General features: G+C 45.1%; 1 protein-coding gene across 2 annotated transcripts in view; it reads left to right on the forward strand.

Annotated features, from left to right (window-relative positions):
* Positions 1 to 24,317, forward strand: part of FRRS1L (ferric chelate reductase 1 like) — a 32,643-nt gene that overhangs the window by 1,067 nt on the left and 7,259 nt on the right. For both annotated transcript variants that reach the window (XR_010794577.1, XM_066630951.1), the window contains exons 2-4: positions 16,121 to 16,205; positions 19,135 to 19,273; positions 21,321 to 21,567. Coding sequence is in view for 1 of the 2 variants with exons in the window: in XM_066630951.1 (XP_066487048.1) it covers positions 16,121 to 16,205; positions 19,135 to 19,273; positions 21,321 to 21,567 (471 nt within the window). In the remaining variant the exon portion in view is untranslated. The remainder of the gene's footprint in view (positions 1 to 16,120; positions 16,206 to 19,134; positions 19,274 to 21,320; positions 21,568 to 24,317) is intronic.

The raw sequence follows: 24,317 nt of genomic DNA on the forward strand, positions 1-24,317 counted from the left end.
TAGAGATCTCCCTCAGACCAACTGCTCCACTCTCCACCAGGGCACCCTGAGGAATGTCTCAGTTTTTCCAGCACCCTGGTGGAGAGTGTAGTGGCAGCTGTCACTAAGGGAGCTGTCCATGGTAGGTAAGTGAGGAAAGGGGGGGCATGATCAGAGTTGTTTTCCAGGGCTTCCTTGGCACTGCCATTCTCTGCTGTGCCTTTGATCAGGGGATGCTAGGAATGGAGATGTTCCTCCATTCCTCAGGGTGATCTAGGAATGGAGGAATGCCCAAGTTCTAAGGGAATCATGAAATACTTGAAGATAGGCCTGCCTCCAAGCCTTTTCTGACACCCTCCCTACAAAGCTTCCTTGGCACTACCACTTTCCACTCTACTCTTGACCAGGTCCTCTGTGAATGGAGATGTACCTCAGGAAGTGGACCACTGTGGTCACTGGAAAGAGGAGAGAGTCTGTTATTTCCAAAGTCAGTTATACAATGTCCCATTAAATTGAGGGTTCACTGTACTGGTTTTTTTGTTTTGTTTTAATTTCAAGTGCCTGCAATGAATAGTAAAACAAAATAAGAATGATGTTTGTAGAACATAGTGAGTGCCAACCAGTCTCCGTATGTTGTAGCTGAGTCAAAATTTCACAGTTGTACTATAATTGTATATAATTGTAGAATATAATCATTTGTTAGATTCACAACCAGTTGGACAGCTGTACACAAAGTTAATGGCTTTGTGTCAACCTGGAGGATGGTTTCTAGTGGGGTACCCCAGGGCTCTATCTTGGGTTCAATTCTTTTTAACATTGTCATCAATGACTTGGATCATTGGTTCTCACACATTTAGCACCAGGACTCACTTTTTAGAATGAGAATCTGTCAGACCCACCAGAAGTGATGTCATGACCAGAAGTGACATCATCAAGCAGGAAAATTTTTAACAATCCTAGGCTGCAATCCTACCCAGACTTACCCAGGAGTAAGTCCCATTTGTTCAAATAATATACATAGTAGTTTGTTAAAAGTACAGTTCTGTAACATTTTCCCAAATGCAGTCACATACCAGGGTAGCATCAAGTCTAATATATTAAAAATAAAATATGGGGACCCACCTGAAATTGGCTCATGACCCACTTTGAGAAACACTGACTTGGGTGAAGGGATTCAAGGAGGCCTCATCAAATTTGCGAATGACACGAAGCTGGGAGGAGTAGCAAACACAATAGAAGACAGTAGAAGCCTTCAGGAAGATCTTGACAAAATACAATACTGGGCTGAAATGAATGAAAACAGGGACAAATGCACTTAGTTTCCGTGCTTAGGCAGAACCAAAGACACAGGTACAGAATGGGAGATACCTGGGTTGGCAGCACAACATGTGCTGGATGTTGGAGTTGCAGTGGATCACAAGATGAACATGAGTCAGTAGTGTAATGTGGCTGCAAAGAAGGTGAATGCAATTTTAGCCTGCATTAGTAGAACCGTAGCTTCCAAGTCGCGGGAAGTTGTGGTTCTGTTTTACTCTGCGTTGGTCAGACCTCACCTGGAGTATTGTATCCAGTTCAGGGCACCTCATTTTAAGATGCAGCCAAACTGGAACAAGTTCAGAGGAAAGCAAAGAGGATGGTCAGAGGGCTAGAGAACAAGCTGTATGAGGAAAGGATTAGGGAACTTGGTATGTTCAGCTTGGAGAAGAGAAGGCTAAGAGGGGATATGATAGCACTCCTCAAATCCCTGAAGGGCTGTCATATGGAAGAAGGGAAAATTTGTTCTTAGTTGCCTTTGAGAGTAGAATTAGATCCAGTAGGTACAAACTGCAAGAGAAGAGATTCCAATTGGACATCAGGAAAAAGTTCCTGATGGTAAGGGAGGTTTGGCAGTGGAACAGATTGTCAAGGGAGGTGGTGGACTCTCCCTCACTGGAGATCTTCAGGCAGAGACTCGACAAGCACCTGCAGGATGTCCTGCTACAGGGAGGGGGTTGGACTAGATGACCTTTTAGGCAGCTTCCAACTCTGTGATTCCATGATTCTATTTGACTACACCTGTACATTCTACTGCAGCTGTATATTTTAGTTATTATTGTTGCCATTCCAGTTGGTAATTATGCAAATCAGGTGGTGGGTTGGGAGAGTATCATCCCTCCTGTACACTTTCATTCCAAATCGCTGGCTCCCAATGCTGCTTTGGAATAAGGCAATGACTTCTCTAACACACTATTGCATGTCATATGTGCATTTATGTATTATAACACTTCTACTCTACCTTTTGCCGTGAATTCACCTCAAGGCAGTTTATAGCAATTATGTAGAGCTGACTCTTAAAACCCTAAATGAAAGCTAAAGAAATTGCTCTGTGTAGTACGTTCACTTTCAACTACCTGCATAAAGGCTGCGGAATCCTTTGTAATCTGTTTTTACTCATGCATAGAAATTCCTCAGCGCAGTGGTCTTCAGATTATGGGTCCAGGACCTACCAGTGGTTTGTGACCCAATTTTTGGTGATTTGCGAAACTGGCAAATTCAGGGCAGGCTATGCGCATCAAGGGATAAATAAGCTGCTACTTGAGGGGAGAGCACTGCTGCCCAATCACTATTATAGCCACACCCCTTGGCATTTATAAATCATGCAGCAGTCTCTAGGGCCTGAAAGTTTGAGAAACACTGCCTTAGGGCGCAATCCTAACCCGTTTTCCCTGCACTTATGTAAGGGCAATGCTACTTCGAGGTAAGGAGACAAACCTTAAGGCCTCCATAACTGCCCCCTAACTGCAGGTTGCAGTACATGCCTCACTGGCACAGCTATGCCAGTGCTGGAAAGTTGGTTAGGATTGTGCCCTTAGTGTATTTGAAGTACTGGTAGCTCTTGAGTTACACGGTCTTAATTTGCACAGTTTCAAAATAGCGCGATTTGCAAATTAAGACCAGAAGTATGATTTGGGCAGTCAACATGATGTTTCTGAAATAGCATGTTTTTTAGTGTAAGACTTTGCTGCAACTTACCATGGCTGACTTGTTAACTTTCATTCTGTGGCTGGCATTAGTAGAGACAGCAGGGTTGCTGTGTATACTGCAGCAACTGTAGTATTGTTGTGTACGGGATCATTAACAAACTAGTGAATGGCTTGCTTTCCTCAAGCTGTCTTTATTTGTTCATTTACTTATTTCATTTCATTTCATTTCATTTGTTCATTTATTTATTTGTTCATTTACTCAGGCTTCCCAGTGATTTGAAGTAGTTCTCAGAGTCGTTTGGTGCAAGACCTGCTGCCTAGATGACCTATTATGTCCCTTCCAGTTCTGTGATCTTAGCATGCTGTATGCCTTTTGCCTTGTGAGAACTGAATGAGCTGGCATGAGTGAGGTTGGTGTTTTTTTGGTATGGCTGGTTTTCATTTTTGGCTTTTTTGGATGGATGAAGAAATAGTCCCTCTCACATGAGAGGCATAATGTGAAAGCTGTGTGTGCGGGTTAAAGCAGTGGGGCATGATTGGAGGAGTCACTGGCTACCAACTTGATGAGGCAGCTGAGAGTGCAGGCAAACAACATAGCACACAACAGCATGAAATTGCTTTTTGAACAATTTGTGACTCTGCATTAGATAAGTGTCCCACAGTTGTACCCTAGATGGGTGGATTAGCTGTTACTAATAAACTGCTGCTGCAAAGAGCCTTCATAATTCTAGCCAGGGTACTTTTGCTTTGTATTTACATCATTGTGACACTGCTGGGGAAGTTGAACTCCCACAACAAACTATCTGAACTATTGCTGGCCTCACTGTCTTGCCCTCAGTAGCCTCCCTCCATAATTGCTTGTTGTCAGTGTGAGTGTTCACTGACTTTTCCATTAACCAAGACCAATCTTATTATTTCCTATGGGAAAATTAGTTTTCATTTACGCAATTTCAAGATACGCGCCATTTTCCAGGAGTGTAACATGCACGTAAATCAAGAGCTGCCTTTATGCAGTTTTGTGCTTTGTGTGAATCTTAACATGTTCAATGGCATTTTTTATTTCTGACTCCAATATATTTTCTCAACATTTCTCAAATTCAAATAGGGATATGTCTGTAACTTGTAAATAGGGACATGCTTGTTCTTATACCAAAGACCACTTTGCATGTCCTATTCCGTTTACTTTTATATATTGATGAAAGACTGCTTGGCTGTTCATTTACTCTGCAATAGATTGTCCTCCACCAATTTAAAGAGCAAGGGTAGGGGTGGCCCAGGGCAATCTATCGCCTGAACCTACCCCCAAATTCTGCTGCACCAACCCCACCAGAGTGCACCCTCATGCATGCAGCTCCTCACACCATCACACACACCATCACAAAACTCATCTCCTCTTGCTTTTCTGTTGCTACTTTTATAAGTGACTTGGCCAAGAGAGTGCTGGGAGCAGAACTTCTCCATTCCCAGAATTCCCTGCACTGGCCACTTTACAAGAAGTTCTAAAAGAACTGTAGGAGGAGAAGATAAGCCCTTCCCATTCTCCTCTTGTACGCCCTGTGAATGCATGAGGAAAGGATGGAGCAGCTGGATCTAGTGGCTGGAGGAGGCTATTGCCATGCAGGAAACCCACTGCTAGCTTTTTGTTTCTCTTTGCACCACCTGAGGGAAAGAATGGGATTCATAGCTGGGCCATTTCTGCCCAAGAAGATTATTCTTAGTTTAGAGAAACACTAGAAAAGCATAATTGTCCTTAAATAAACAGTGTGCTGTTAAGAGCTCAAATATGCAGGATGTGTATTGAATGCATTTATCTGCATGTGCGTGCATTCAGGCTGCTATCATATGCACACTTGTATCCCATTCTATATTGTATTCTGTGGACACCTCTCACTTCCCAGGAGAGAAAACCCCCCACATTAGCATCAAAAAGGAATCAGCAAGTTCCATCTTCAGGTAACTGAGCATTGACTGCAGTTTTTTCATACCTATGGCTGGGTGTCTAGGTGTGTGAGAGGGAATGAAAGCACAATACCACCACTTCACATTGCACTTCACATATGTTTCACATGTGGGTCTGCCTTCCTCATTGGTAACAGAATGAAAGGTGGGAACCGGTTTCTTTCTCAGACTACTGGGCTAGATGTTTTGACTCCTGGGTTTCCAGACCACTTGGGAGCTTGCTGGAATTTTTAAAAAAATGAAAACTGGCAATCTGGAGCAGCTAATGGGCAAAAAGGGCAGAGGGTTGGATGGCTAAAATCTGGGTAAAATATACTGAGCCACATAAAATGGCAACGTTCTCTGTTACTCTTCATCCAGAAGGTTATCTAGTTCAGCCCACATTGTTTGTTAGCAGGTATCACAAGCCCATTGGCATCACTTTCATAAGAACATAAGAACAGAGGGTCTGGGCAGCCTGCAACCCTCCCAGCAGCTCCAAACTGCTGTTAAAAAAAACAAAAACCACTTCCTGTTTTTGTTGCAAAACTGGAAGTGGGTTTTTTTTTTTTCCCTGCTAGGTCTGAGCAGATGTAGGAAAGCCTTTCTTTGAAACAGTACTTTTTGGAACAGAACCTTTTCCAGTTCCCCTGGTGAGTTATGACCCACCAGTTTGGGAACCACTGGGCTGTGTAATTGTACCAAGCTAGAATGTCTGTCGTTGCTTAGGTTAGGTTAGAGCAGAAGTAGAAAAGCTTTTCTTGCTCTACCATACATGTGGAAATGGGCATTTCTCACAGAATAAGTGTGTGTTTGGATGTAAAACCCTTTCAGCTTTCCATATGTATGAGACATCCATGCGATTTTTGTCATGGAATATCCAAGTACATCTTTCTAATTTTTTACCTGTTAATTCATGACTTCAGAGTCTTGCACATGGTATTTTAAATGTATAGTCTCAAAAGCCACATGGTTTTCAGTATCTCTGTGTTTTGATAGGTAAGACAACACTAGACTGTCCTCCTTGGGAGCCCTTCTTTGGAACAGGTCTTCCTCTTCCTTCCTTGAAAAGCAAAAACCGGTTTTCCTTTTTGTTCAAGGAATCGTTCATGGTGCAAGGAATTGAAAACCTTCATTGATATTTGGCAGGAAAGGGCAGTCCAGCTGCTCTTTCTAGGCAGCTGCACTACATTTCAGAGAACTTACTGGATGTGGGCTACCACAGAGACCTGAACACATGCAGGAGCAAAGTCAAGGAACCAAGAAGGAACTACAAACTGGCCAAGGAGTGCAGTAGTTTTTCTAGGTGCTCCAGGACAAGCATGACCTTCTTAACATCTCTGACCAATTGTTCCACATGGATTGTGGGGTGGTCATATCCTGCATGAGTGATACAGGAGTGATCCAGCGGGAGTGGGGGGGAGGGTTACGCTGCCATGTCAAGGGATGCAGGAAAGAACCAGGTGGTCATCAATCTGGTTCCCATCAACCCAGAGAGAAGTCTTCCTCCTTGCAGCCAGGACCCTCAGCCTCAGACAAGTCATCCCAAGTCCTGGGTGGTGCAAGCAATCTGCTGCATTTGATGATCATTCACAACAGGCACCTAAAGATCCAAGTAATTACTTCCTATCCCCTGTGCATAATATTTTCAAAAATGGGGGGGAGGGTGGCCAGCTGGTGGAACTGGGAAGCTCAGGAAAGTGATGCCTTTTAGATATAGTACCATTTAAAACCAACACTTTGGAAAGTGGGCGGGTGGCCAATTTGCAGGTGTGGGGAGTGCAAGAGGAGGGTGCCTTTTCTGCACTTGGCACTGATTGCAGCAAGGATCTAACAGGTACGGCGGTTTGCACTATTCAAAACCGTGTTCTCCTTTGCAGAAGTCAAGCGATGGAGAAGTCAGGTGTCTGCAACAGAGAGGATGCGTCATCTGAGGAACAGCAGGTGCAGAGTTCCCTAGGAGCTCTTGCGGGTGACCTGGAAAGTGAGCAAAAATATCCCAGACAACCTAAATTGCCTCCAAGAAAGAGACTTCCAAGAGTGGGATATGCTTTTGGAGAGAGTATTGCCTAGTCAGGAGTGAGCGTTGGACTCCAGGCTCCGCGACCACCAGGCTCAAGGCCTTGGTGCAGCAAAGGTCCCAACACATAAGGATGCTGGTGGGGTTCTTGAGGGCACTCAGTGTGTGACAAGTGCCTTCATGCAGAGGCAGGCCACTGAGATAGAGGCTTACCTATCCAGGCTTGATCCTCCACAAGCTGGGGGGAAGGAGCACAAGAGCATATATTACAAAGGGGCTATGCATCCCCTCTTCTGAGAACCTGTTTGCCTGCACTTGCCTTATGTGTTTGTTTTTGGAAAGGTTATTGACGGGTAATATGGTGCTAAACTGTTTCAACAATAAATCCTTGTTTGTTCCAGAAACATCTTTCTCTTTATTTGAACCACCAACTACTCCAGCCCTTTAGTATTGAAATAGCTGCAGGAAATGCCCCTTTTTGGCAGCCTCTTCATGTGTTCTGTCTCTTGAGTGGACTCTGGGTGGGGGGCAGCAAGCATACATTCTGTCCCTCTCTACTGCAAGTGGTTTCCAGTTCAGCAGAATCTCACTTTGAGAAACACAGAATTTGTGTAAGATGTAGCAGACTGTCACCACCACTAGAACCAGCTGCTCATTGCAGCCCACTCTTTTAAGCAGAATCTTCCCCTGCCTGTTTAAGGCCTTCTTCACAATGTCCTACACAGCTGAGCATGTAGCTGAAGTTCTCCTGCTCTGGAATGGGGGATGATGAGTAGGGCTTTATCAACCACAAGTAAGTAAGCGGCATCCCTGATGTTTGGGGAGGGATAACAACCCCATTGATCATCTTATTGAGTGCCTAGGCTTCATTCTCTTGAATGGGGAGGACATCCACAGAATCCTAGCATTGTGACATTTGCTGAGCACCTCCACAAAAACATCTAGGAACATCGCCCTCGAGTCCACTACCAACTGAAGCATTGTGGAATGGTACTACTTGTGGTTGAGAAACTGGTCAGCCCCCTTGCTTGGACACTGGATTGGAAGAAGACTTCTGCCCAGGACAGCAACACAGATCTGTTGTTGCAAAACCCCTTGATAAATGATAATACGTTGCCAAGCCCAACAACCAATGCCAGCATAGTGTCCATGATGGCCTCACAAACCTCCAGAAGATGGATGATGCTATGAGCATGCCAACTGTGTACAGCACTGATAGTGTTCTGCAGTTGGCATCTGATGCCACCCTAAAAATGGTTAGGGCTGCTCTTTTTTGGGGGTAGTGGTGATCAGCTCCCACTTTGTTGTGGGTGCCTAGATAAGTTGTGCCCTTATCTTGTCCACAAGTTGGATGAAGGTGGATTGGCACATGCAAGGGTCACCTTTCCCCTGATGGTCATCTCAGCCCTCAAACATGTTGGTCTCCCACTGTAGGGTGTTGCATAACTGTTTGGGGCAGTAGTCAAACAGTTCTGAGACTTGTGCTCATCAGCTGGTCCATGCAATGAGTACTTTGGCCCCTTGTCTTAGCAATGGCTCTCATTGCCAACTAAGGAAGGCACCAATGCACTCTTGTCTGGCAGGATTGAGGGATTGGAGGCATGACAGGGTGGCCAGTGTGGCCGCAGTCTTCTGTATCATCATCCTCCATAATGATAATCTCAGCTATAAGAATTGCTCCAAGTTGATCCAAGAACACACAAAGCATTGGTTAGACAGGACAATCTGGTGCAAGATCTGCCAGGTGATCCATTATACAAACTTCTGCAAAGTTCCCACACTTGGGAAGGATCAACAGAATGTGCATGAATCCAACAGCTGGGAAAAGCTGTTAGAAGGGAGAGAGAAGAGGATGAATAGAGGAACTTCTTAGAAAGAGAAGGGGAAGGAGGGGGAAAGCGTGGGGGCAAGAGGATGTAAGCAGATCAGTGTTGCATCCCAGAAGACCCTCAGAGAAGAAAGTAGAGGTTTGGGGGCCAAAGAAAAGATGCAGAAGTGGGAATAAGGTGGAGATTGGTAGGGAAGAAAGGGGAGGATTCGGTGGTTCAGACAAATGCAAAGGCTGTGCCTTGATTGACTCGCTATAGTTTGAACTCATTTCAAACTGCCAGTTGGGGGAGAGCCTATGGGCACGCCACAAATGCACATAATCCACTTACGCATAGCTCCTTTCCCTTACTGAATAAACACTCTTTACCCATTCCTTAAGCACTTCAGAAATGACCAAAGGGGGCTGTCTGTGGGCTTGCTCAAGAGAGTTTGTTTGGAAAAGGAAGCCTGAGGTTTATCTCAGGTATCCAATGAAGAGGTCCAAAAATAGAAAAAAAGCCTCACACTTTCTGAACCACTATAGCAGTCACCAGTCCAAAAGTTGTACTATCTTGTCATGCATACCTGTGCATGCACCCACAGTTTACAGACTGTACATACTGTATATCTGAGGGGGCTGCAGGGCTTATTTTTCCCCACACACAAAAATATTCAAGTCAAATTGGTACATGTAGCAGGTGCAGTTTTTGTTATACAGTATTGCCCTTCCTTCAGCCATGTTCCCACTGAGAAGCTTCCCAACCTCGCTCTTGTTGCGGTCCCCCAAACTTGAAGTGTGGGGAGGGAACCAGAGGTATGCTTGACAAGCCTCAATTGAGTACATATGAATTATGCACTGTGATCAATTTGGTCAGTGGTTTGCATAGATACCCAACTTTAATTCTAGGGGAAACTTCCTGCTCAGAATTGGGGAGAGGAGTCCATATTTCCAAAAGGAGTTTTCTGTCAGGGGAGCCCTGCTTCCCTGGTTGAAGAACTGCAGGGTGTAGGCAAAAGTTGAATGTTGGAGCAGGGAATTGCATGATATGCCTAAACCAGGAAATTTTCTTCCATCAAGGGCAAACCATCAGTGGGAAACTATTCCCCCTTTTGTCAGGCAAGTGCTTCTGGGATTCCTGCAGAACAGAAGGTCTGCCAAAGGATGATTGGCAGTGCCGGGGGAGGGAGAAGTGCCGCTTTTGCCATGAATGAAACCTGGGATACTGGTGACAGTGGCCGCAAATCCTGTGTGAGTGAAAACTCGCTCATGGAAGTGTTTTCCCATGGAGCACCTGCACATTTGATCAGGGCCTTAAATATTAGAACTTGAGGGACATTGGTCTTTTGTGATGCTTTGATGCTAGAGCTAAACATTTCAACTTTTAGCTAGTGGAAGCTGAAATGTTCTAAGTTTTATCGTGGATCATGAGGCTCAGAATAAAATTGCAAGCAGTGACAATCCTGTAAGATTTGTTCTGTTTGCCTAAACATGTGACACCTCAACATGAATATGTATATTATTCTATGTTAGGAACCTCATACAGTTTATTTGAGGCAGAATGTCTACTGCAGTGGCATCAAACTCATTTCATACAGTGGGTCGAATAGCATCCATGGTGCATTCTGAGAAGCAGTTCTTAAACACACTATATGTCGTTTCATAAACTGTAATGCTGAATGTGCTCCTCCCCCCCCCCCCAAATCTATATGATGAGAACACATAGAAAGGAGTTCCCATTTGCAGGCAAATTTCCTTTCCTTTGTGCTGTGGGACTTGGCACTTTCAGGCCAAACAAACTGGCCGGTTGGTCAGAGATTCTTCAGAAAGATCAGCCAGAATTGGAGATGCTGCCAGGCTGTGGTAATCTGGTGAGATTGCCCCCCCCCCCAACTATAGTGACAGGAAAGGATCAAGACAAACAGCCCATTCATTTGCAGGCTCCTCACAGGGTGTCTATGACAGGTGCAGCACTTGGACTTAGTTGGTTCCGGCAAGGGGCTCCTTGACAGGTTGCTCCAAATGACAGGACTGTATCACCTAAGGCTTCTGCGGTGCTGTGGGGGGATAGCCTTGGTCCTGTCTTGCTCCAGGACAGACACTTTCAGCTAGTATTCTGTTCCTCAAACCAAGCTAGGGCCTGGAAATAATCAAGAACACACTTGCCTTTGCATGACTGGTCAGAAACACCCATAGCAGGGACAAAAGAAGAGGGGCTGGCACATCTAGAACATACTCTGGCTGGTCCACAAACCTGCTCCCTAACCATTTGGCCACAGCAGGAGACGAGCTGTCATGGTAGAGGGAGGGGCTTTCAGAGTCTGCCGGCCAATCAAGGGCAGTAGTGCCTAGTGGTGAATGTGCTCGCTCCCTTCATGCTTCCCTCTCTCCCCTGTTTGGACACAGCTGAATGGGGAAAACTTTGGTATGTATCAGCTGCCATCATCTCAGATGATCAGACCAGACGGTGCAGGGCTGTTTGGGCAAAAAAAAACCCTCTCAGGAAAATACTGGATCTCAGGTGGTTGGCAACCTTCAGTCTCGAAAGACTATGGTATAAGCCTACAGCACCCAGTATTCCCAGGCGGTCTCCCATCCAAGTACTAACCAGGCCTGACCCTGCTTAGCTTCCAAGATCAGACAAGATTGGGCATGTGCTCAGGAATTCCTATCAAAATCACTCTCCAGTGTTGCTCTTTCTGCCACCCCATCTGTGTTTGCCTTACTCTTCATGGCAGCAGAGCATAGGTATTTGTGACCAGTGAGGTGCCACTTGGGTGTTTGTGTGTGGAATCCTCCTGGACCAGAGTACCTACATGAAAAATTCTGAGAAGACCAGTGTCTTCGCAGACAAGACACTGAAAAATTCTGAGAAGACATGTATCTTGCCATTCAGGTTGCCAGGAGAAGCAACAGGTAGTTTGTGTAAAATGCTCCCTTTGTGTACAAAGTGCCCTTTCTCCATTGTTCCGATGTGTGTGTGTGCATATAAGTGTGCACGACATGAAGCAGGAGAGCTATAGCTCTATGCCAACTATCCTATTCTCTGAGTTCTGATCTTCCTAGCAGGGGTTTTACTACTGGGGTTGGTGTGCTGTGGATGAGCAAGTGACAGTAGCAGATGAGATTTTCCACTATGTCTGTGGTGTGTCGATCGGTGGAACTGGGGCCACTGTTGCACATGCTATATGGTGTTTCTGAGGGGTATATGATTGTGCCATGTGGCAGCCCCTGCCTCATCCCTTGGGGTGAGGTTGGCTTCCAAAGGGGTGGGGTAGGACATGTCAGTGGTTGGTTGCTCCAGAGGACCACACTGTGTCAGGAATGGTCTGCCGGCTGGGTTTCTCAAGCCAAGTATGGGGAAGTGATTAGATGCTGTGAAGGGTACATTCTGTCCTTCCTCTTCACCACCTAGTTCTCTTTGCCAGGAGTTTCAGAGCTTGCCTCTTATGAGCTTCACCTAGGACAGGGGTGTCCAAAGTTTTTGGCAAGAGGGCCACATCATCTCTATGACACTGTGTCGGGGGCCAGGGAAAAAAAGAATTAATTTACATTTAAAATTTCAATAAATTTACATAAGTTTACATAAATGAATATATTAAAGATGAACTTATATGAATGAATGAAGGTCTTGCAATAGCTCAAGGCCTATAAAAGGCCTTGCACAAAGCAAGGCCGGCCTTTCCTTTGCTGCCGCTACTGCATCACAGACGTGAAACAGCAAGCAGTGGAAGAAGCCCTCATCCCACAGCTCATGTGAGAGGTCAAACAGTCACCCTCACACTGAGAGCAGTTGCATCGGGCCAGTGTGGGCTACAACAAATCTCAGAGGGCCAGAGGCTTATTGGAGACTAGGGGCTCCCTGAGGGCTGCATTGAGAGTTCTCGAGGGCCGCAAGTGGCCCCAGGGCCGGGGTTTGGGCACCCCTGACCTAGGAGAAAGGGGAACTCCAACACAACTCCTTGCCAGTGTGTGCTGGCATTCTTGTCCCCATTCTGAGCAGAAGAGGCTTGCAAGTCTCATGCAGGTCCCTTGCAAACTTTTTCTTGCTTCAGTTGCCTTTCCATCATCTTCTCCCGACTATCACCCCTTGTTCTGTCCCCAGCTCGTTGGTCTCTTTCCCCAAAGACCCAACCCATATCTCCCCCCCATTTGGCTGCTTTCTCCCCCCTGACTTTCCGCTTTGTCTGCTCTCTCTTGCGTACCTCTTTCCAGTTTGTTTTCTTTCTTTTCTCCCTCTCTTCTTCTGTCTCTGTGGGTGGCTCTTGGGCAGGGCGGGGGGGGGGACTTCTGGACCAGGAACAGAGGGAGGTTGTTGAGGATTTTTTTGGTATCCTTTGGCATTGGACCAGCTTCTGGTTCAAATGAAGACCCTTGCATACAAAGGAAAATATAAGCTGCCTGAAGACCTACCTCTAAGGAGGTGGAAAGGTGGGGTCCAAACACCTAGGGAATGAAATAAATGAGAGTGATGACAAGGGGAGGGAGAGTCGACTCTCAAAAGATGCTGAGAATTTGTTGCTGCTGTTTGCTGCTGGTTGGCTTTTAATACTTTGTTTTTTATGTATTAATGACTATATTTTTTTAATATAGATGTGTTTTTAATCAGTGCCCTTCAAAGAACACTGTGAACACTGGAGAAAGGTGCACTCTGCACATGCTCAGAGACAGATTAACCATTCCAACAGTTCAGAGCATACTACCACAATTTCCCCCTCACACAAAACAGCATCCTCCACATAGCAGCCCCCCCCCACCTCTGCAGTTGTTGGCTGACTGGCTGACTGGCTCACCCTCATCCCTAGATCAGGGCCACCACTAGCTGACTGGCTGACTGCCCAATCCTAGGCATGTCTATTCAGAAGCAATCCCCATAATAGTCAATGGGGCTAACTCCCAGGAAAGTGTGGGTGGTATTGCAGTTAGCTTGTGCTCTTCTGGAGCTCCTGAAGGGGTCTCAGGGAGAAACCCTGTGCCTGAGGAAAGTCTCCCTGTGCTAAGCCAATGTGATGTGTGGTTCCCAGGGCTCATCTTTGGGGTGCTCTGGCAGGACGCATGATTGGGAATTTCTGGCGGGCACCCTCGCTGCTCCTTGTTACCCCCTCATTCTTCACCAGGTCTTCAACCAGAGCCAGAGTGGCTGTACCTCCCACTGTTCAAAGTGAGGAGCCCCAGTGCGAGGAGGCAGCAGCAGAAGAGGCTTGCTCAACCAGGGAGAGCGCAGCCTGGCAGCCCAACCCTACACATGTGTCTACTCAGTAACCCCCAAAATAGGAAGGGGCTTACTCCCAGGAAAGTGTGGGTAGAATAGCTCCCTCACCCACCCACCTGCAGTCTCTGGCTAGCAGGCTCCCTCCCATCCCTAGATCAGGGCCACCACTGGCTGGCTGGCTGGCTGACTGAGTGCCCAATCTTCTGCATGTCTACTTGAAAGTAAGCCCCATAATAGTTAAAGGGGCTTACTTCCAGAAAAGTGAGGGTAGGATTGCAGCCTCACTCACGCACCCACCCTTACCCCCGCAGTCTCTGGCTGGCTGGCTCCCCTCCATCCCTGGATCACAGCCGCCACTAGCTGGCTGGCAGGCTGACTATTGCCTTCCCTCTAGCCCTCCCTCCCTGAGGTAGCCACCACTTGCCACGGCACCCTCGCTTGCCCTCCCCCCTTCCCACACAACCTCCTAGAGGTTAGCCCACCCCCTCCCCACGCTACCTGTTCCCCCCACCCATGTTGCAGCCTGCTTGCTTCAAGTGTGTGTGCCGCCACCGGCACCAGAAAAACTGACTCTGTGTCAGCCTCTGTGCGGCTCCACCTCCAACTCTCCCCACTGTCAAGATGGTGGACACTGCTGCGCTGCCCAAGAGCTCCGCTGCAGGCTGCAGCTGCATGCCTGCAGCCAGTGCCTGCTGCACCACAGCTGTCATGTTGGGGGGCACAGAGGTCTGCAGAGCAGCTTGTCACCCCCCATTGTGGCACCTGGGGCTGCTGGCCCCCTCAGCCACGGCATTGCGATGCTGGTGAGAAAGGCAATTTAAAAATAGTATGATGCGTGAATGAATCCTGGCAGCTGCTGCACAACTCGCCAAACCTTATACAATTCTAAAGCTGCTCCAGTTTGGGGTCTGGTTTTAAGTGGTTTCTAAGTGACTGGAATAGGAATTTTAATTTTGTTGGATTTTTCAGGATTTTATTTTACTTTATTATAAACTGTGCATTATATAGAGCAGTGGTTCCCAAAGTCCTGTGTCGTGACTCATCATTGGGAACCAAAACCTGGTCATTCCCACATAAGGGGGATGTCACGATAGATGTCACGATGGTGCAGCAATGATTGCAATACCACGGAGACCCAGGGGTTTTCCCCCTTATCTGGGTGGTCCTGCTGGTCTTGGGGAGGGCTCGGGAGGCCTGCACCCCCCTCTGCGGGCTTCCCCAATACTAAAAATCACTCTGTTTGGGGATTGGAGCACACTTCTGGTTTTCATGCAAAAACCGGAAGTGCACTCTAATCCCCAAACAACTATTTTTAGCATTGGGTAGGCCTGCATAAAGAGCTGAGGGTCTCCTGGACCCTCTCCAAGGCCAGTGGGACCCTCCAGGTAAGAGGGGGAAACCCCTGGGTCCTGCAGTGTTGCTGTTGCTGCGGTGTCATCTGGACATCTCCACCTTGCCCTGTCCTGCCCTGCCCCACCCCTGCAAATACTCACCTGTGGTCCCAAAGTCCAAGTAGGACTTTGGGAACCACTGGACTAGAGGCTTGCAACCAGAGACTTGACTGGTTATTTCCACTGAATATGTGATTGCTCTGCTACTCCTGGCTCTCTGCTTCTTTCTCTGTTCAGTTTACCTCCCATTTTTTTTCCTCCATTGACAACTCCTTTATCCCACTCTTCTTTCCTGTTGATCTTTCCTTCTTTCCTAAGCCCCTCTGTTTTCCTTGCCTGCGGTCTTCTCAGGCCTTTGCTCCTTTCAGAGGCTACTGCATCTTTTCACTATCCCTATGTGTACCTGTCTATTTTTCCTCATGGAACAAATAGCAGCTTGGACGATGATTTTCATATGAAAATGGCACAGGATGAAGGGTTAACGCCCCCCCCCCAATGCCATAGCTCCAGTTTGATACCACTTTCCTCTCTCTTGCTCTTAACTTTTTAAGAAACCCTTAAAAATCCTTGCATGAAAAATCCTTAAAATCTTCACATCAGGTCTCGTTTGGCTCTAGAATTGTGCCTTTCAACTCTAAGAGGAACTAGAAGTATTTCCTTATTGGCTGAAGCATATACACATGATACTTTGCAGAATGATACCTGACCTAAACAGGTGGCTGCTAAAATAATAATGATTAGTTTTCTGCCATTATGTGGGAGCATATTGTGTGACATTCATTGCTTAATTATTTATTTTGATTCTTCAAGGTTATCCCTTCCCTACTGCTCCTCCAGTGGATCCATTTGCAAAAATTAGAGTGGATGACTGTGGAAAAACGAAAGGCTGTTTTAGGTTTGTATGAAATTACAGCTCACGTCTCTTATAAATCTGTACATGCTGACAAACTGGCTGATAAGCAAGAACTCATCATTCATTGTTTCAAAAAAAGTTTGTCATTAGCATATACTTAAAAGTAATTTTATTGCACATACTCCAGTGAACAAAAAACTTCACCAAATGGACGGTTTTAGTTAAGTTGGTAACAAAGTTATAGTTCTGAAGCTTTTGTTAGCAAAAAAATTGTTGAGAAATTATTCATGATTTTATTACCTAATAAAATGTACACTTGAATGTGATTGAAATATATGCAGATCCTGAACAAAATACAAGAGGTACAATCCAGAAAGAGTTAGGATTGGATGCATTTATACAAACCCTGCATGTATGCAGTGGTAGGGCTACGGAGAAGCCCAAGCACTGCACTCACTGCGTCTTCGACACTGCCGCCTCTACCCACCGCTTCGCCCTGCCTGCCAGTCGGAGCTGTTCCATGGGCATGTGAAGCTCCCATGTGGTTCTTGGCAGCATGCAAAAAGCTTTCTGCAAAAAGTGCAGTCTTAAGCAATACTTCCAGTTTCATCAGGGAAGTGGAAGTATTGTTTAAAACTGCATGAGAAGCCTCAAAAGGCTTTTCAAGTGGAGGTGAGTGTCGCACATGCTCCATGAACCTTGGTGAGTATCATGGGTGTTGCAAGGTCAAAGCAAAGTTCAAAAGCAAAAGGCAAGAGTGGTGATCCTCTGCAAGCTTTATTACATTGCCAGCAACGGGCTTCTCAGGGACTCCTGTCCAAAGTGGAGAGCAATGAGAGCCATGTGGGAACTCTCAGAGCCCTCAGAGAAAAACAATTTTCCAGTGTGAGCCTCTCACTTATATTTTATTCTGGCTCCTTTGTCTGAGGAGTCTTACATTTCTCATTGGCTGGTGTGTGACATCAGAAATGGGGGCTTTCTTTGGGTTGGCCACAGATAACTTTACAAACATTTGATTGGTTGGCTTCAAGTTACAAACTCCAAAAAAGGCAAAATGTACATTTGAGACATATAGAAAACATGGTTTCAACAACCACTAGATGGTCTACTATCTTATTTACTGGCCTTTAGTATGTCCTGTGCTTATTTCTGACTTTGACAGAGTTACTAGTGTTATCTTTCCAAATTCCTTTCTGTCTGGTCTCATCAATCACTGTAGGCTTTCTATCAACCTCTGTTTAAACTAAGCCTTTGGTTTTTCCTCTACTCTATGTGTGATTCTCTATATGTGATGTATAGTGGTATAAATTTATATTTAATACAAGACAAATCAACCTCTTATTGTAAATAAGAATTTTAAGAACTCTTTTATTGATTTTAACTAAATCCAGCTTCTTTTGTCAACTTAGAGGCTCTCATTATGTTTTGCTGATCAGGGGACCCTTTCTGGAATGTTATTTCTGCTTATCTGTTCCTGTCTAGCTGGTGTCTGTATCTTAGTAAACTCTATCTCTGACTGTCAAACAAGATAAACTGTCTGCTTAGATCTCCTCATTAAAACTGCTTCTAACCTGTGTATAACCTTTCTTGGTGCCAAGAGATATCAGCTTCCTGGCTACTCCCTAGTTCCTCTGTATGCTGTATCTAATCTCACTTTAAGTTGTAACTATCTAGTTCCAATTAAAAGTATCTAAATCTGTCACTTTGAGTCTGCAGAGATATACAGACTTCTTATCTTGTGAGGAGTAACTTTTCGTAGAGTCTCCTTGTTAGACTTTCTTAATTAACTTTGCCAGACATCTGCCTCCTCAAGGTTACATTTGAATTACATTTTCAGACTTGTGGCTTTAAGCCTCTTTAATAGTTTTCCCCTTTCTGTGTATTTCATGCTTTGATCTAACTATTCTGACAGCTAAAAATTCACTTTAAACTACCATACATTGCTACTAACATTAATTTACACTTTTGAGCAATAACTATTAAAATATTGATGAATGCATGCAAACATTGGCACTTCTTATGCTGCTTGGGTATGTTGCATTGGTGAAAATAACTCTCTTAGTTTTCATATTTTGGTCTAAAAGGGAAAGCCTGTTTGAATTATATTTTAAAATCTAAAATGCTTCTTTTCCAAGGGTATTCATCTGTTTAGTTTAGTTTTCATTTATCATACTACCAATTAAGCTTGACAGATGGAAATTCCAGCTTCTTACTCCCTTTTTTCATGAAGTGGTTCACCTTATCTGATGTCCTTGACAGTTTACCAAGAAACATTCCTTGAGACTAATTTACAGCCTGTCTGTTGTTTGCAGACCAAAAATGCTTTCTTTGTTCCAAACATATAAGCATGCTAAACATAACATTTCCCCCTATTTCTTAAACATAGAAACTAATAACTAATTTAGCTATAAACACCCATAACATAGCATAAACCTTTCATTAAACTTGTAAACATTTGCATAAATGACTAGTTTTCATGGCCTCGTCTCATGGGGAGGGGGGTGGCATGATGGAGGGGGGACAGCAAGTCATGAACATGCCCCAGGGCGCAATGAAGGCAGGTCCGTTACTGTGCTTAGGGTATGTGCTTAGGATTGCAGTTCTATGTGCACTTGATGATGGAGCACAATCCTATTCACCCTTGATTTCAGTGGTACTTAGGGCCCAATCCTATCCAACTTTTCAACACTGCAGCAGCCATACCAATGGGGCGTGTGCTGTATTCTGCAGTGGGGAGACAGCCTCCTCAAGATAAGGGAACATTTGTTCTCTTACTTTGAGGCTGCACTGAGCCTGCATCAGTGCTGGAAATTTGGATAGGATTGAGCCCTTAGCCACCTTATTTTGTATAGACTCAGCTTAATTTCAATAGCAAACTTTTCAGTGGAACTGGAATTAAATAAACTGCTGGAGGAATTTGTTGGTCTCTGAATTGCAGGAAGTTATATTTTGTTTCCTCTGTCATTTGTAGATATGGTAAACCAGGATGTAATGCAGAGACATGCGATTACTTTCTCAGTTATCGCAGAATAGGAGCTGATATTGAATTTGAGTTGAGTGCTGAGACTGATGGCTGGGTGGCTGTAGGATTTTCCTCAGATAAGAAAATGGTAAGAAGTTGCTGTTCAAGTAAGCATTGATTCATTTTTGGGATAGCAAGATCATATGAATGAAATGCAATCAATGTGACAGATGTGTACATTTTCACAATTTTGTGGGTGGATTTGGAGTGGCAAGAACCTGATAAAGGTGAAGGATTGAGTAACACCTTCCCTTTGCTATCATCCATATTCAGGTCTGGCTCAAGCCTCCATAGCATTTAAAGTGGTGAACAGACGCTAGCACTGACACACCCCAGTCTTTTCCATTATCCTCTCCCTCCCCCCACCTTCTGCTACTAGCTCCTCCTCCTGCCCCCACCACTGTTGCCTGTAACCTTCTTTCTCCTTCTCCTTCTTCACACTTGTATATGGCAGAGAAGGGAGCCGATGACCTAGAACACCAGGAGAACATTCTAGGTCAGTGGTACTCCAACAGCTGGGTTGTGACGCACCAGCTTGTGTAAAGCTTCCCCTATACCTTTAAGGGGCGAGGGCAGTGAAGCGATCCCCAGGATCTCGTTGCTAAGGGAGGTGAAGGGTTGCACCTTCACCTCCCTTAGGGTTGTTTATTTATTTAGGGTTGCAGCACATTGCAGGAGTTGCAGAGAGCACCTCACAGGCCTCTGCAGGGCTCTTCAAATATTAGAATGTTCAAATGGAGTGATCGCAAAGCACTTCCAGTTTGCTATCGCAACTAGCTTTGCGATCACTCAGTTTGAACACTCTAAGCCCTGTGGAGGGCTGCACAGGGCTCCTTGCAACTCCTGCAAAATGCTGCAGCCCTGAGTAAGTAAAAGCACCCCCCCTTCGCAACACAATCCTGGGGAGAACTTTGCTACCCTCGCCCCCTCCCCTGCAAAGACTTCTGCAAAGTAGCAGTAGCAAAGACGTCTGCAAACTCCCAAGAAGTTTGAGAACCACTGTTCTAGGCCACCACCCACTTCTCTTCCATACTCTTCCTAGGGGAACAAAAGGAAGCTGGAGCAACTTCAGAACTAGGTCCCTCTTATGCCCAGGCAAGCCCAGCTATGGGGGCTGCAGGACCACTGGCATTCCTGGAGGGGAGCAAAATACTAAGTTTCTTCAGGCACCTGGCTGCTGGTGTAAAGCAGCCCCTCCTCCTTGCCTTCAGAGCCAGTCAGGACTAACTGTGAAGGAAAGGAGGAGGGGTCACTTTACACCAGCAGCCAAATGCCTAAAAAAGTGTTTTGCAACCCTCTCCTTTAACGCAGTGTGCAGGACTGCTTCCTCACCTTCTCTCTTGGATGGGCCTCAAGCAGCCACCACAGCCCCACAAGATGACTGTCTAACTAGTCAGTGGCCGCTGCTGGTTATGCTAGCAGTCTCTTAGCTGGGCCCAGCCAAGACAGTGAATGAGTAAGGACACAAGCCTAACCCCTTATGTCAGTGCTTTCCAGCACTGACATAAGGGCAATGCAGCTCTGAGGTAAGGGAACAAACATTCCCTTACTTTGAGGAGGCCTCTGTGACTGACACCCGACTGCAGGATGCAGCACACGTCCCATTGGCACCACTATGCCAGTGCTGGAAAGCACTGACATAAGGGGTTAGGATGGCACCCAAAGTACCTGGTCTGTCTTAAAATCCAGAGGCTGGTCCAGTCAGACCATAGCTGGGCCAAAGAAAGCCAGAGCACAATATGTGTATATCGTATATATGTATAAGATAAGATTTATCTTACTCTCATGTACAGAAGCAACAGAGAGTGTATGTGTACAGGGAATGCTATAGGAGAGGGAGGTGCTGGGGATTCCTGAACAGCTGTGGACCAACAGGGCATGTTCCAAAGCATGCTTGAGCAGCTTCTCATTCACTGGTGAAATCAAAAGGGGTGTTGGCATTTCTGTTTCTTTACCCATGCCTGCACCAAGGGGAGATAGTATCTCTCTCTCTCTCTCTCTCTCTCTCACACACACACACACACACACACACACACACACACACACACAATTTTACATCATTGTAAACAAGCTCTTGGTTTCTGTTGGGCAAAGATGATGTCACAGTGGAATCTTCACCCAGTTTCTCTGTTTAGGGTGGAGATGATGTCATGGCCTGTGTTCATGATGATAATGGAAGAGTTCGAATACACCATTTCTATAATGTTGGCCAGTGGGCAAAAGAGATCCAGCGGAATCCTGCTAGAGATGAAGAAGGTGTTTTTGAAAACAGTCGTGTAACATGTCGATTCAAGCGTCCAGTAAAGGTCCCCAGGGATGAAACTATTGTAGATCTTCATCTGAGCTGGTACTATTTATTTGCTTGGGGTCCAGCAATTCAAGGTAAGTTGATCTTTCTCTGTGTTCTCTTGATTACACATTTATCTGTACTGAACTGAACTCTGGGTTCCCTAAGAAGTTCCTTGATCAATAGAGGCAGACCAAGTTGCCTGAAAGAAAGCTTATTTGCCATTATCCATTTTCCTTGCAATGCACAGATAGTGGGGAGATTTGGGCACATTTTATATTGCAAGGCAGTGGTGTGGCCCAACAGGTCACAGCAGAAGCCTATGAGAAAAGCACCCAGAACCCTCTGCAGAACATGGGTGTTCCATGGAAGGATTTCTTTGGAAGGAAATGCAGTGTGGAAAGAATGAGTAAAAGAATGTAAAAAAAACAATTATGTAAAGTAAATCTAGATAGCATGCAAAAGGTTATCTATGCCATTTCTGAAGCTGAGAAATTATGAGAAAAAGTATACATGAAAATGTTGCTTATTATCTAGGAGCTGAAATGATTAAAATATATATATTTTTAATGTTACATTTTGACTAGGCTTTTGGGTGGCACAAAAGCTATTAGTTTCCCAGTCCTACAACACGGAAATGACCTATTATGGTGTTCAGCATGGAATCTGGTGCCTTAAAACTCATCTGGTGGAAGGGGTTGCACAGCCATTTCAGCTAAATTTATTTGGCATACTTGTCCTAATATTTTTAGTTGGCATAATCAGTAATGCTCTTTCTTAGTAAAAGAGAAAAAAGAGTAAAAGAGCAAGAGTGTGGCATGCTTGATGTGAGACTTCTGTTCTAACAAACACCCTTGAAGCCAGTGTCTTCAAAAATAAGCTGCTGGTGGCGGAAATGGATAGGCGTAGAGATTTTGGATCAACAGCGTAAACTGACACAGATAGAGCAATGGAGACCATTTTATGCTTGTTTGAAAATGAAGTTGTAGATGTATAAGATAGGGCATTTAGATGAATATATTGTATACATGATATATTATACAGGATATGGATATGATAGATTAATGATATTAAGAGGTTAAACTAGAAGAGGAACAACATTAGAAGATATGTACTGATTGTTTAGATATATTGATATGTGATTGCCTGCACCCTGCAATGGTATGTTTGTGTGTGTGTGTGTTGTGTATTGAATTTGTGTTTGTTATGTGTCTGTTTATATTTGTTGTTAAAAAATTAATAATAAAAAAATAAGCTGCTGGCATCATTCACCCAGCCCTCACCAGCCCTCTCTAGAGGCCATATCAGCTACTTCTTTAATTCCCAGTGACCTTAACAACCTTTACCCTGTAGCAAAGGTATAGCCAGATCATTTGATACCCAGGCCCCATAAATTTTTGAGACTCCCCCACAACAAAATTATTTTCAGTAATAGTCATGACATGAAATGAAGAATCATGATGATGATGATGATGATGATGATGATGATGATGATGATGCCAAACTATTATGGGATTTCCGACTACAGACAAACACACAGCTATCTCAAAATACACCAGACATGACTGTAGTGGAGAAGAAAGAAAAACAAGTCAAAATAATTGATATAGCAATACCAGTGGACAGCACAGTGGAAGAAAAAGCGCTGGAAAAAATAACAAAATACAAAGATTTACAAATAGAAATTGAACGGCTGTGGTGGAAGAAGACCAAAGTGATCCCAGTGGTGATTGGTATCTTTGGTGCTATTCCAAAATAACTTGAAGAGCACCTGAACAGCACAGGGGCCATAGAAATTACCATCAATCAACTGCAAAAAGCAGCATTACTGGGAACAGCTTACATTTTGTGATGGTATTTAGAGGTTGAAAACCAGGCATCCCAGGTCCTTGGGAAGGACAATGTCTGGATAAAACAAACCAGCCAAAATACCTGATTGTGCAAAAATTTAATAATAATAATAATAATAACAGCAGCAGCAGCAGAAGGGAGTGATACCTAGCATCCTAAAGATCGCAATTGTGTGCCCCCTCCTGAAAAAACCTTTAGATTCCACCAGTCTAAACAACTACCAACAAGTATCTAACCTTCCTTTCTTGAGTAAGGGGATTGAGCACGTGGTGGCATCTCAGCTCCAAAGGGTCTAGATGAGACTGATTATCTGGACCCCTCCCAGTCTGGCTTCAGGCCAGGCTTTGGCACAGAGACAGCCTTGATTGTCCTATTGGATTATCTTTGTCAAGGACTAGACAAAGGGAGCGCATCCCTGTTCTCTTGAACCTCTCAGTGGCTTTTGATACTATTGACCATGGTATCCTTCTGGATCAGCTGGCCGAGCTGGGGACTGGGGAAACTGCTTTGCAGTGGATTCGCTCCTTCTTGTCTGACAGGTCCCAGATGGTGATGCTGGGGAACTCCTGTTCATCACCTTGGCCTTTACAATGTGGGGTGACACAGGGTTCTATTCTGTTCCCCATGCTTTTCAACATCTACATGAAAGTGCTGGGGGAGCTCATCGGGGGAAGTCCTAGAGCGATATCTGGAGGCAGCTGGGGTCTGGATGAAGGCCAATAGGTTGAGATTGAATCTAGAAAAGACATAGGTCCTTTTGGTCAGGAAATCCTTGATGCAGGTATTGAGTCATCTGCCTGCTTTGAATGGGGTTGCACTCCCCCTTTAGGAGCAGGTGTGCAGTTGGTTGTGCTCCTGGATTCACAGCTTTCCCTGGAGAGCCAGGTGACTGGAGTGACCAGCGGTGCATTTGCTCAGCTCCAGCTGGTGCACCAGCTGCAGCCGTACTTGAGTCAATCAGACCTGACCACAGTGGTACATGCCCTAGTGACTT

This window comes from Tiliqua scincoides, chromosome 5 (genome assembly GCF_035046505.1).
Source record: "Tiliqua scincoides isolate rTilSci1 chromosome 5, rTilSci1.hap2, whole genome shotgun sequence".
Lineage (NCBI taxonomy): Eukaryota > Metazoa > Chordata > Lepidosauria > Squamata > Scincidae > Tiliqua > Tiliqua scincoides.